Genomic DNA, 12764 nt, shown 5'->3' on the forward strand with positions numbered 1-12764 from the left:
TTTTGATGTATAGGGTATTTTTTATATGGAGCAAAAATGTACGGCAAAGCCGCCACTGAAACGTCGCAGCCGGGATCGCGGCAGCGCGTTCTACGCTGTAAGCATTTCTACGCGTTCCACGCCGATGCTAACCAAAACCCTCTAAACAAAGCTGTGTGGCTTGTGAATAGGTGTGGTACGTTCGTGAAAAGGTAATTTCAGTCATTTCCACGGCACTCTGACATTTTTATCTGTAGAGTGATCAAATAACTTGCGTTTGAGAATTTCTCAATTCATTTCAAAAATGTTATTCTCGATAATTTGAGTGATTCACACTGCTGAAACACGGTTCAACTAAAAAGAGTATCCATGGCTGAAAATAACATTTACTGAGTGTATTTCGTTGTTTTTTTCAGCAAACAATGTATGTATGTTATTGAGTAATGTGAAACTTGTTATAATAGATAAAATAAAATATTGCATACTTCAAATATAAGTGTTGTTATTTTGTGGGAGAGCGGGTGTGAGTGATGTATGGTAGCTGTGATTGTCATGGTGGATGTCTGTTCGATGTGTTAAAGTAAATAACACATGGTTATTCGGCCCGGGGCAATATCACGATTTGTTGTCTGCCCTCGGGCTGTTGGTTCGGCGAGGGCAACATCAATATTATGGTCATGACCACCATCCCTTGGGCAGGCAACAAATCGTGATATTACCCTCACAAGCATGTGTTATTATTTAAATATCACATGGATGACGTCGGCGTCACTGAAACTATTGCGCATAACAAATTGTCGTTCGCTGCACTGGTGCTGCCCCGGCCGCTGCTGTTTTCAGAGTTGCTTTCAAGAAGGTGTTGAAGGAACTTTAGCCATCCGAAATAGACAGTGAACGTGCCAGAATGAATATTTAGTAAGACGCTTTGTTTTAAATTATTATTTATATGAAGCAAAAATGTACGGCGAAGCCGCCACTGAAACGTCGCAGCCGGGATCGCTGTGACGCGTTTTACTAGTACGATGTGAGTGATGCCAACATAAGTGAGATGTCGTTTTATTTACTTGTAGTATAATGGGTCTGTGCCCTCAACGGCCATTTTCGGTCAGCTTTAACTTTGAACTATGTAGTTTGGTAAAGCATGCTTTTTGGGCTAGATGAAAGTCCTACGATTTACTGAAAAAATTGTTTTATTAATTATGAACTTCTGATGTGTTATTTGTGATTTACAATGGTTATTTCATAAAACTGTTGCTCAATTTCATGATGTATTTTTATTAGTTACCTTAGGGAGTCGATCGATCGCTCCTCTCTCTTTCTACAGTACATGTGATGATTGGGCCGCTCCATAAAACGAAGTATTAGTGCTCGATAGTTTGAATCTGGGCAAATCGATTTCGTCCAGTCAAGAAGACACTTGGTACCGTTATTGAAAGCGTCTTGACTTGAATTGTAATGTAGTAAACCACTGAAAAATAGCGTTTTTCTGATCTCTACTCGGATCGAGCTGAATTGTCTCACGCAAAACGAAAGGCCCGGTTTCCATGGGAAACAAGATGGCGGCACCCATGATGTAAATACGGAAGTGTGAACTCTCTCAACCGCACGCCAGATAAGTGCGTTACGAACATAATCGATCGATATGAATTGTTACCAGCCCCAACATTATTCATGCCGTTTCCGCATTATTATACTGTTCATGTTTGTCATTGTACATACGTGCCACTTGATATGTTTATGACCGACGCTAGATGTAACCGTTATCGTTATAGCCAATATAAACATTTGTTTATTTTACGTCTTTGTGATTGAAGACAGCGGCCTCAACTTCAAGAAGTAAACCTGTGCAGCGGAAGCTATGTCCGTTTTTCTGCCAGAATTCAAGTTATCTACAACACCTGGACATGCTGCAGAGTTTGTATTCAACGTCCCTGTGTGACTAATGCCAGCTATCGCGTATCAGTTGAACAGTTCAACGTACACATGAGTGAACTCTTGTATTGCTGATGTGAACTCTTATTTTATTACAACTGTATTGGGGTAATATCTTTTATTGAAAAAGAATATCTACCATCACTGTTGAACGTTAATACATTGTTAATGCATGCATTGATTATTTGCCTGCTTTTGAGTGTCTTGCATTTGTGTGTCCTGCACTAACAATTTGAACCATATAAATTAATTATTTTGTCTACCCCTAGTTTGCTCTATTGCTAGCCGTGGGGCATTGTTCTTGGAACAAAGGGTAACATAAGCATTTCTATGCCGATGCTAACCAAAAACGCTTTAAGCTGTATTACTTGTGAATAGCAGGTGTGGTACGTTTGCGAGAAATTAATTTCAGTCACTTCAACGGCACTAGCAAGTGGTCAAATAACTTGAGTTAGAAAATGGTTACAAAAAAGACTATCCTTAGCTTAAAATAACATTTACTTTGTGTATTTTGTAGTTTTTTCAGCAAAAAATGTATGGGGGGCAAGGGGGGATAGCTGGTAAAGGTTACAGAAAATAAAAAAGGCATTTTATGTTTTTACAGACAATAAAATGAAAGTTCCATTTACATTAAAAATAGGTTTTTACACTTTACAAATAAAGCAAATACCTAATTACATTTTACTTTTATAATATATTTGATAATTTGTGTTTAAGAGTCAAAAATAAGATCTTTTTACAAATTCTGGACAAATAAAATAGCTTGCCCATGTCTACAAATTTACGTTTTTTTTTATTTAAATTACATTATTACGAAAATAAAAACGATTACAGATTACGAAAATACCCCTTGCCGACCCTCATGTATGTATGCTATTGAGTAATGTGAAACTTGTTACGCTATATATAAAATATGTTTTTGAAATTCAGTCCCTCACCCCCTTGGTTATTATACTATAAAATAAAATATTGCATACTTCTATATATGTGTTGTTATTTTGTGGGAGAGTGGGTGTATGCTCAATGTGATAAAATAAATAACACATCGTCATTCGGGCAATATCAATTTCTCAGGCTGTTGGTCAAGACCATAATATTGATGATGCCTTCGGCTCTGGCATCATAAATATTATGGTCATGACCACCATCCCTTGGGCAGGCAACAAATCGTGATATTACCCTCACAAACATGTGTTATTATTTAAATATCACACTTTATGAAGAACTGACCCCCATTCAATGTACAACCCTATATACAGGAAATATCACACTTTCTGTTGGGATGACTTCATCCAATGACTGGAGTCATTAATTAGCATTCTGCGTTCTATTCTTCTGCCCTCTATCGGTGATCATTGATAACTGAGATTTCATGTAATGTGTGAAAGATGTGATCTGAACGTATGCTGCAAAATTTCATCAAAATTAATCATAATTAAATGTGTATAGCTCATTAGTAGGTGTAGAAATAGCCAAAAAATAGTTTTGCGTTTGTTGAATCCCACGCGATGTTTTAACGCTACTACGATGTCCTGTTTTTATGCTCAATTCCAGACAAAGCCAATCTCTCAATGAATGGAAAATTATTTGGCCGTTTTCATAGTTTTCTTCAATATTTCACAGCTAGGACATTGTGGGTCTAACACGAATGCAGCATCATCTTCCGTCTATTGAGCTAAAATTAAATTTATACCACATTCCACACTTGTTGCATAAGTTAATCTTTAGATTTGTTTTTTTTTGCAAAATAAAATGGTGAAGATGGGCTAGTTATAATAATAATAACATTTTATTATATTCTAGAAATAATTTGTTTCTATTGGTAAATAGCAATATGATGATAAATTAAAAAGTTTAAAAAAAAATGAAGAAATAAAATAGAACGATACTGTTAACATATTTCGTGGCAATGCACACCAGATGACCCTTTCACGCAAAAGAGTGATAGTAATTTTTGATTTTGCCATTTAAATCAGTAGTATTTGTGATAGATGTGAGGAATTCATTCTAATATATTTTATATTTGCATTATAATATTTTGATAAAATTTAATTTGTATGCAAAATTCAATTTCTTTTATCATGAGTCAATGTTTTAGTGCACTTGATCGATTTTGGCATGGAAAATAGTAAACTACTTTATAGTGTTAATAAACTTTTAATAGTGAACTAGTCAAATAAACATGAATACACATAAAAAAAAAGTAAATTCTGGTATCAACAAGAACAATGATTAATTATTGAAATTTTCCATTGCTATCCAAGATGACTGATTTCTTGGATAGCCAAGCCATTTCACAAAGGCCATTCTCTCCCCATCCACCATTTTTGTTTTTATTATTCTCTCTACTTCATATACATCTGGAAGTAAATAAGACAAGAAAGAAATTTTGTGTCATGGTGAGTGATTAACATTTTTTTCATTAATCTGCATCAATGTTGTGTAGTATATATATGATTATATATTTAACTGGTAGACCTTCCAGAAAGTATTAAACTATTCATATGCATGCACCTATCATTTTTAACCCAAGTTTTGATTATTACATTCAATAGGATGTATGCAATCTAAAACAAGTTTTTATTGAGATATATGAAACAATTCAACGCTAAACTAATCATGTCATTTAACAATCTGATGAGTGATACTTGAGATATCTGGTAAACAGCTAAAACTTTTTAATCAACCGGTATACTAATGCATGACTGAGTAGTTTCCATCAATCAGATAGCATGATTTGTGAATAATCTATATTGCAAGGCGTTTCAAATATGAGCTGTTATGTGACAGGTGGAGCACAAAATTTCCTTGGAATCCATTGGGTATCCATTGAGATACTAGTATCAAATTGGTAAAGCAATGCAAAAAATAGTAATAATTAAAATAAAGAATTTCAAGTGTAATTTTGAATCCTTATAATAATTACCTTCATTTTTTTCATTCTTCATTTTTTTCTCCCTCTTTGCACCACCTATTTCAAAACAACGTCAAGTAAGGGGAAATATAATATTAAAATTGGAAAGAAAGCTTAGAAACGCCCGTGTGCTGTGAGTTAAAATAGGTAATATTAAAAATTAAAATTAGCATTTAAACAAGATGGCTCGCAGCTGCTATTTGAAAAATTGGGTACTCATTATACTGGGTATATAAGTTCGTTGTGAGGATAAGTTAGATGCAATCAGAATTACACAACTGAAAGCTTTGTCAATATGGCGAGCTTGTTCTGAAACATGGTTAAGTAGCTATCCAATCAAAGACATGAATTCATGCTTTGGGTCACACATGGTATTCACACATAGTAGCGATGAATTTCAACCTTTCAAATAACATGAAAAGAGTGTACGACACCCAAGGTAATCTTTCAGATAAATAACGTAAATCTGATTTGTTTAGATGTCAGAAAGTAAGTAATAAATATCCATGGTTATCAACTCTAAACATTCAGCAGTGTTCACATTTTACATGTTATTGAGATGCAATAATTGAGATATTGATGGAAAAAGCTTAATTAGTATGAAATAATATCAATCCAAAAGTAATTGGTCTTTAGCATTGTTCTAGCACCTTTGCACTAGCACCTATGTACTATATTCCATTGAAATACAATAATAGGTTCTTTGCATCAGGGGTTGAAAATGACTATATATGCAAATTAGTTAATTAATATGCACAGATTCCAATCAAAAACTAATCAGATCTGTTCATTGTCCAAATCATCTATATACTAAGTTGTATTGAAATTGTTTTTTGGGGTAATGATGGAATACGCATATATACACACGACCACACAGAAAGCAAAAACTTTCATTGTGTCAATAGGGTCAATAAATACTGTATTTGCTCTGTCAAATTCAACTCCAATAGATGCGCATATAAACCAAAAATCGCTTTCATTGTATAACTGAATCATAATATATTACTTATTTTGACCTTAATATAATTACATGATCAGTAGTAATTCACTTTAAGAGCATATACTGGTAGTACAAATAGAGCAAATACGATACATAGATGGTTTTCAAAAGAAATTAAATATAGGCCAATGGTATGAACATAATGATTACTAATACATTAATGACAGCAAAATGATTTTCTCTGGGAATTAATTTTGATACCTGTACACTAACAACCAGGAAGCTCCATTGAAGGTCGTTTACACTAAATATCCTGTTTCTGTGCCCTTATGTTTATGACTTTAAGTATGGGCATAACAATGATCAAGTTAAAATTTCATTTTTCCATGAATTGTTGACTTTTATACACAAAATATCCTTGACCTTTTATCATTGAGGATGTGCTGCCTATGATTTGCTGTGTTGAGAAAGAAACCACTAAGGTTTGGCTTGAACTCTATCCAATCCAACTATTCAATTGTATACATGAAAAGCATGAATACAATATATTACTTCATGTGAGAATAATATTTGGCAATCACCACTCACCAAATTTAGTCCTTTTTCTCCCTGAAAAAATAACAAAACCTGATATCATTGTCCTGCAAACACAGAAATACTTCCACATTATTAATGGATGTAGTTTTAGAATAATCTATAGATATAAAGCTCATCATTCTTTATTCTCATGTCGGTTTGTAACAAATTCTTTCTCTTAATTATTTTACAAGAACATTATTTCACCATATGCTTACCGACAGATCTGCTTGACTTCACTTTAGAAGCAACACCTTAATAAATAAGAGAATACTTGACAATGTGCAAATTTAGTATACATAATACATTTTTATAGTTGTATTTCTCAAAAAAGTGGAAACTGAACGAATAGATTTTTGTTTCAGTGCCAAATTAAAAAAGATGTGTAAATTGGCATGTGTAATTTTTGGTCAATATTTTTAACTATGAACGAACATTATGTCAATTTAAACAATATTATTATACATCTGTCACTGTTACAGCGTGCCTTAATTTTGAAGTATTTTAATCCTACCATATAAATATGGAATGACTGAGCATGTAAGCATTCTCTAATAATCAAAACAAACATGGCTGCCACTAAGGTTTGACCGGACTGCACACAAAGAAGTTTGCTGATCCTGTTATAAACTTTGTGGATTTCGGCATTCCCATGATGTATCCTTGGAAGAAAAAGATGTATAATATTAAGGTTATTACGCGGATACCTCAAAGTATGCATTCAGACAGTATGCTGTTGCATTGACCTCTGCTGCGTGTCTCTCAATTCTTCCACTGTACTGTCTTCGTGCATACTTTGAGGTATCCTCGTAATAACCTCATAGTGTCCTCAACTCACTTATATTCTCTGTTGAAATCCCAGCTTCAATGTTGGCAAATATCTGCTCTGCTATTCAATAGAAAAATTTAAAATGTATTTAGTTTAAACAATAAATATACTACAGTATTTTCTCTATTAAATGTGCATGCACTTATGTAAATGAACAAGCAGCCTATCGGTTGAGATAGCTCAACTGACAGCAATGCATTTTTCAATTAAAGAACTGAAGATATCATTAGAAAATGAACAAATCTGAGAGAAGTTTACCTGAGGTACCTACATGTATATGTATAGTATTAAAGCAATCTGACTTGCTGTTTTTAACAAGAAGTCAAAAATATCATCTTTTTCCCAAAAATGACAAAAATATTCATCAAAATTAGAGAATTAAAGATATCATTACAAAATGAACAAATCTGAGAGAGGTCCACATGTAGTACCTATATACGTAATATCAAAGCAATCTGATATTGTGGTTGTGAACAAGAAGTCAAAAATATCACTTTTTATGAAAAATGCCAAAAATATTCATCAAAATTGAAGATATCATCAAATGAAAAAATCTGTGAGAGGTCTACCGGTCATACCCAGGGTTTTTTTAAACAAGGGAACAGGGGCACAGCGCCCTCATGTCATGGCCATGTGCCCCTTACCCTGGGGAGCAGAGCCATAGAATGCTCCATTTTAACTTAGAATTATCAAAAACTCCACACCCTATTAGAGAAAACCTATCTCCCCCACTTGGTGGGGCCACTGAATTGCAGTGCTCCCTCTTGCAGTTTTTTTCTAGAAAAAACCCTGGTACCTAAATATAATATCTAAGCAATCGAACTTGCGGTTCCCAACAAGAAGGGGAAATTATTCCTTTTTACCAAAAATGATAAAAATGTTCATCAAAATTAAAGAATTAAAGATATCGTCATAAAATGAACAAATCTGAGAGAGGTCTGTCCAAGGTACATATACATCAAGTATTAAAGCAATAAGGTTTGTAGCATTATTAAAACAAAATGTCTTACCGGTAACACTCATTTTAAAAATAATCTGCAGCAGGTGACATAAAGTTTGAATAATGTATTAAGTTTCAACAAAATACATTCAAATGTGGATTTTGGATGGTTTTTATCACAAACTGATCACAGTCCAAGGGCTTAAAAATTGGGTTCCATCCATCCCCTGCAGTATCTCAAAAGTTCATGACCTGATTCTCCCCAAACTTGGTACATGCTTTAAATTTCATTATGTCACAATCCAATTCAGGATGGTCCAGCGGCAACCATTTTGTTTTATGAAATTTTTGCACATTTTGGCTTATATCTCAGATTCACGAAGACTAAATTAATTAGATTCACATACAATTCTAGGACGTAAAGAAAAGTGAATTTATATTGCAATCCAATTCAAGATGGTGACCTAGAAGCCATTTTGTTTCTTTGACCATTTTAGTTTATATCTCAAATTCACGCTATCCAATTAGGTTTACTAAAAGCTCAAAACAATTAGTAATTGAAGTAAATTTGTATAAATGTATACTTGTATCTAAGCTTCTAATGTGCTGAATAAATTATGCAAATAATTGTTTACCTGTTGGTATTACTCCACTTCCATTTGACATCTGCTGTGGTTCTGATAAAATAATTATAGTCAAAGATTACATTTATTTTTTTACTAAAAGCTCAAAACAATTAGTAATTGAAGTAAATTTGTATAAATGTATACTTGTATCTAAGCTTATAATGTGCTGAATAAATTATGCAAATAATTGTTTACCTGTTGGTATTACTCCACTTCCATTTGACATCTGCTGTGGTTCTGATAAAATAATTATAGTCAAAGATTAAATTTTTTTTTTACTAAAAGCTCAAAACAATTAGTAATTGAAGTAAATTTGTATAAATGTATACTTGTATCTAAGCTTCTAATGTGCTGAATAAATTATGCAAATAATTGTTTACCTGTTGGTATTACTCCACTTCCATTTGACATCTGCTGTGGTTCTGATAAAATAATTATAGTCAAAGATTACATTTATTTTTTTACTAAAAGCTCAAAACAATTAGTAATTGAAGTAAATTTGTATAAATGTATCTAAGCTTATAATGTGCTGAATAAATTATGCAAATAATTATTTACCTGTTGGTATTACTCCACTTCCATTTGACATCTGCTGTGGTTCTGATAAAATAATTATAGTCAAAGATTAAATTTGTTCACTAAAAGCTCAAAACAATTAGTAATTGAAGTAAATTTGTATAAATGTATATTTTTGTCTAAGCTTATAATGTGCTGAATAAATTATGCAAATAATTGTTTACCTGTTGGTATTACTCCACTTCCATTTGACATCTGCTGTGGTTCTGATAAAATAATTATAGTCAAAGATTACATTTATTTTTTTACTAAAAGCTCAAAACAATTAGTAATTGAAGTAAATTTGTATAAATGTATACTTGTATCTAAGCTTATAATGTGCTGAATAAATTATGCAAATAATTATTTACCTGTTGGTATTACTCCACTTCCATTTGACATCTGCTGTGGTTCTGATAAAATAATTATAGTCAAAGATTAAATTTGTTCACTAAAAGCTCAAAACAATTAGTAATTGAAGTAAATTTGTATAAATGTATATTTTTGTCTAAGCTTATAATGTGCTGAATAAATTATGCAAATAATTGTTTACCTGTTGGTATTACTCCACTTCCATTTGACATCTGCTGTGGTTCTGATAAAATAATTATAGTCAAAGATTACATTTATTTTTTTACTAAAAGCTCAAAACAATTAGTAATTGAAGTAAATTTGTATAAATGTATACTTGTATCTAAGCTTATAATGTGCTGAATAAATTATGCAAATAATTGTTTACCTGTTGGTATTACTCCACTTCCATTTGACATCTGCTGTGGTTCTGATAAAATAATTATAGTCAAAGATTAAATTTTTTTTTTTACTAAAAGCTCAAAACAATTAGTAATTGAAGTAAATTTGTATAAATGTATACTTGTATCTAAGCTTCTAATGTGCTGAATAAATTATGCAAATAATTGTTTACCTGCTGGTATTACTCCATTTCCATTTGACATCTGCTGTGGTTCTGATAAAATAATTATAGTCAAAGATTAAATTTGTTTACTAAAAGCTCAAAACAATTAGTAATTGAAGTAAATTTGTAAATTTATGCAAAACATATATTGTTTACCTGTTGGTGTCACTCCACTTGCACTTGATGGTGCTATTCTTCTGCCTAGAGAAACAATTTATATTTCATTAATATATCAGAGGTTGTATCACAATATATTAAAAAAGAACAAAAATTGAAAATGAAACACAGTCACAGCCAAAAAGATCATTTAAAAATTATTAGCTGAATACCAGTCACCCCCCCCAAAAAAAAGGGTTGATTATGAGAATTATGCAATTGCAGAAAAGTAACTTTTATAAATGTGTCATTTAGTTTGTGCACATGGTTAGTATCATTGTAGATTACGTCAATAGACTGGTGTTCTTACTGGTGGTTTGGCGGCAGATACAACTCTAACTGATTCACAAAACAAATGCGTGTACATACGTATGGCATGTGTAATCTCTGTGTGAAGTCTAACTATAATCAGCCAAGTCATGTATGGTTCTTGAGATATCAGTGGAACAGACACACACACACACAGACACACTAACTGCAAAGACTCCCTTTTTGTGCTTCGCACACAGGAGTAAAAAATTTACATACTGTATTTTTGCTTGGATTTAATTTTCGCTATTTTCACTGAAAGAATAATTCAGTGGAAATAAAATCCAGTGAATATACCATTGTTCCTATATTTTACATTCAATTTGTCAAAAATCAGTAAAAATAAATTCCCTACAAAACACCCCAAAAGTCTAGTCAGTGGAAATTTATTCCAGTTAAAATAAAAGTATTTTCAAGTACATTGGATGAATTGCTCCACTCCAATAATATAAATAGACAAATAATCTTTGCTGACAGCGGAGCCGAAAAAAGACATGCCTGTTTCAACTGGTGTGAGCACTGATCAGAAACATAAATATTTGTTGGGTCCTATCTAACTAAACTCACTTATCTAATTAAATTCACTTACTTTTAATGAAGCTGTCAAACTGCATCTGTATATCATTATCATTATTTGCAAACATGATACCCAGATCTGTGCCAGTTGTGAACAAACCATTGCAATTGGTTCCAAGGACAAATACCTCTGTGTCTAAGGATTGTAGTAAGGCACACTAAGAATACAAAAAAGTTGACAACAGTATCTGACATTGGATGCTCAATCTATTTTGTTGAACATCATTTGAAATAACATATGAAACATGAATTAATCTTGTGGTGAATTCCTCCATTCAAATTCCATAGCTTTTGTAATTAAAATTGTCATGATAAGTTGGAAAATTGCTATCTTATTCACAATTTTTTTATGTATTGGTATACCGGTTCAAAATAGTTTTTGTTTCATTTCTTTAATATCTCCACAAATTCAAAACTCTCATATTTTGGTTAATAACTAGCAAAAATGTACTTTGGAGTTAAGTTTCCCTATTTGCAAATATGGTAATTAGAGTCAGTATGCTTTTATATCATTTCACCATGTATACATACAATAACATTTTATTGTATTTTTAATATCTGTATTTCTTGTTATTGTGTTGTTGTTGTTGTTTTTTTGTGTATGATTATTGACCATGGTTAATGTATTTCCAATTCATTAATTTGAGTCAAATAAAATATACTATACTACTATACTATAAAAAGAATACAATGAATTTTCCATGTGCCTAAAAAAAAGATCTTACATTTTCTTCAAGCAACTACAATCTGAATTCTATAACTAGAATTTGTATTAATTCAATATTAATGTAATTCTATTTTGAAAACAATATCTTTGCATGTTTTTTTCTCCTAAGTTTTATAACGACAAACAAAGCCTTTTAACTCAGTGATACTGTGCTCACACATGTACCAAAAAGCCTTCTAACTCAGTGATACTGTGCTCACACATGTACCAAAAAGCCTTCTAACTCAGTGATACTGTGCTCACACATGTACCAAAAAGCCTTCTAACTCAGTGATACTGTGCTCACACATGTACCAAAAAGCCTTCTAACTCAGTGATACTGTGCTCACACATGTACCAAAAAGCCTTCTAACTCAGTGATACTGTGTTCACACATGTACCAAAAAGCCTTCTAACTCAGTGATACTGTGCTCACACATGTACCAAAAAGCCTTCTAACTCAGTGATACTGTGCTCACACATGTACCAAAAAGCCTTCTAACTCAGTGATACTGTGCTCACACATGTACCAAAAAGCCTGTTTGGAGACCAGCTTTATAGTGAAGCCAGCGTTGAAACACATATGAACAAGTCATTGAAAATGACACAGTCCCCGTTAAATTTTTGAAAGTTCTCTTTGTGCTCGTCATGTTAAAGTTGAGGGTTTGTCACGAGCGTGTCCCTGAAACTTGAGTCCCAATTGGCAAATACCAACAGATTGTTCATTTACATCAACACGTGTTGCATAAATATATATTGACAAATATTCTAATTATTTTTTTCAAGAGACACAAACATTTCAAAGAAAAT

General features: G+C 32.4%; 2 protein-coding genes across 5 annotated transcripts in view; one reads left to right on the forward strand and one right to left on the reverse strand.

The window, feature by feature from the left end:
- Window positions 1–12764, forward strand: part of LOC102804383 (acid-sensing ion channel 1-like) — a 78843-nt gene that overhangs the window by 37727 nt on the left and 28352 nt on the right. The window lies entirely within an intron of this gene.
- LOC146729607 (uncharacterized) lies at window positions 4046–8784 on the reverse strand. 4 transcript variants are annotated; one of them, XM_085495288.1, is made up of 6 exons: window positions 8746–8784; window positions 7180–7227; window positions 6560–6595; window positions 6354–6374; window positions 4838–4882; window positions 4046–4271 (listed from the first exon to the last, which is right to left on the reverse strand). In XM_085495288.1, the coding sequence occupies exons 1-6, from the start codon at window positions 8774–8776 to the stop codon at window positions 4144–4146; spliced, it is 309 nt and encodes a 102-aa protein (XP_085351414.1). In that variant the 5' UTR covers window positions 8777–8784; the 3' UTR covers window positions 4046–4143. The 4 variants fall into 4 exon arrangements, with proteins under 4 accessions (XP_085351414.1, XP_085351413.1, XP_085351415.1 ...); XM_085495287.1 differs by having other exon boundaries at window positions 7180–7230; XM_085495289.1 differs by lacking the exon at window positions 8746–8784 and adding an exon at window positions 8181–8224.

This window comes from Saccoglossus kowalevskii, chromosome 21 (genome assembly GCF_978046115.1).
Source record: "Saccoglossus kowalevskii chromosome 21, keSacKowa6.1, whole genome shotgun sequence".
NCBI lineage: Eukaryota > Metazoa > Hemichordata > Enteropneusta > Harrimaniidae > Saccoglossus > Saccoglossus kowalevskii.

Coding starts and splice junctions, on each gene's coding strand:
- LOC146729607 (XM_085495287.1), bottom strand. CDS start 8,776: ATGTCAAATGGAAGTGGAGTAATACCAACAG. Junction 7,231..8,745: donor AAGTGGAGTAATACCAACAG/GTAAACAATTAT, acceptor TCTATTGAATAG/CAGAGCAGATATTTGCCAAC. Junction 4,883..6,353: donor GAGAAAAAGGACTAAATTTG/GTGAGTGGTGAT, acceptor GTTTTGAAATAG/GTGGTGCAAAGAGGGAGAAA.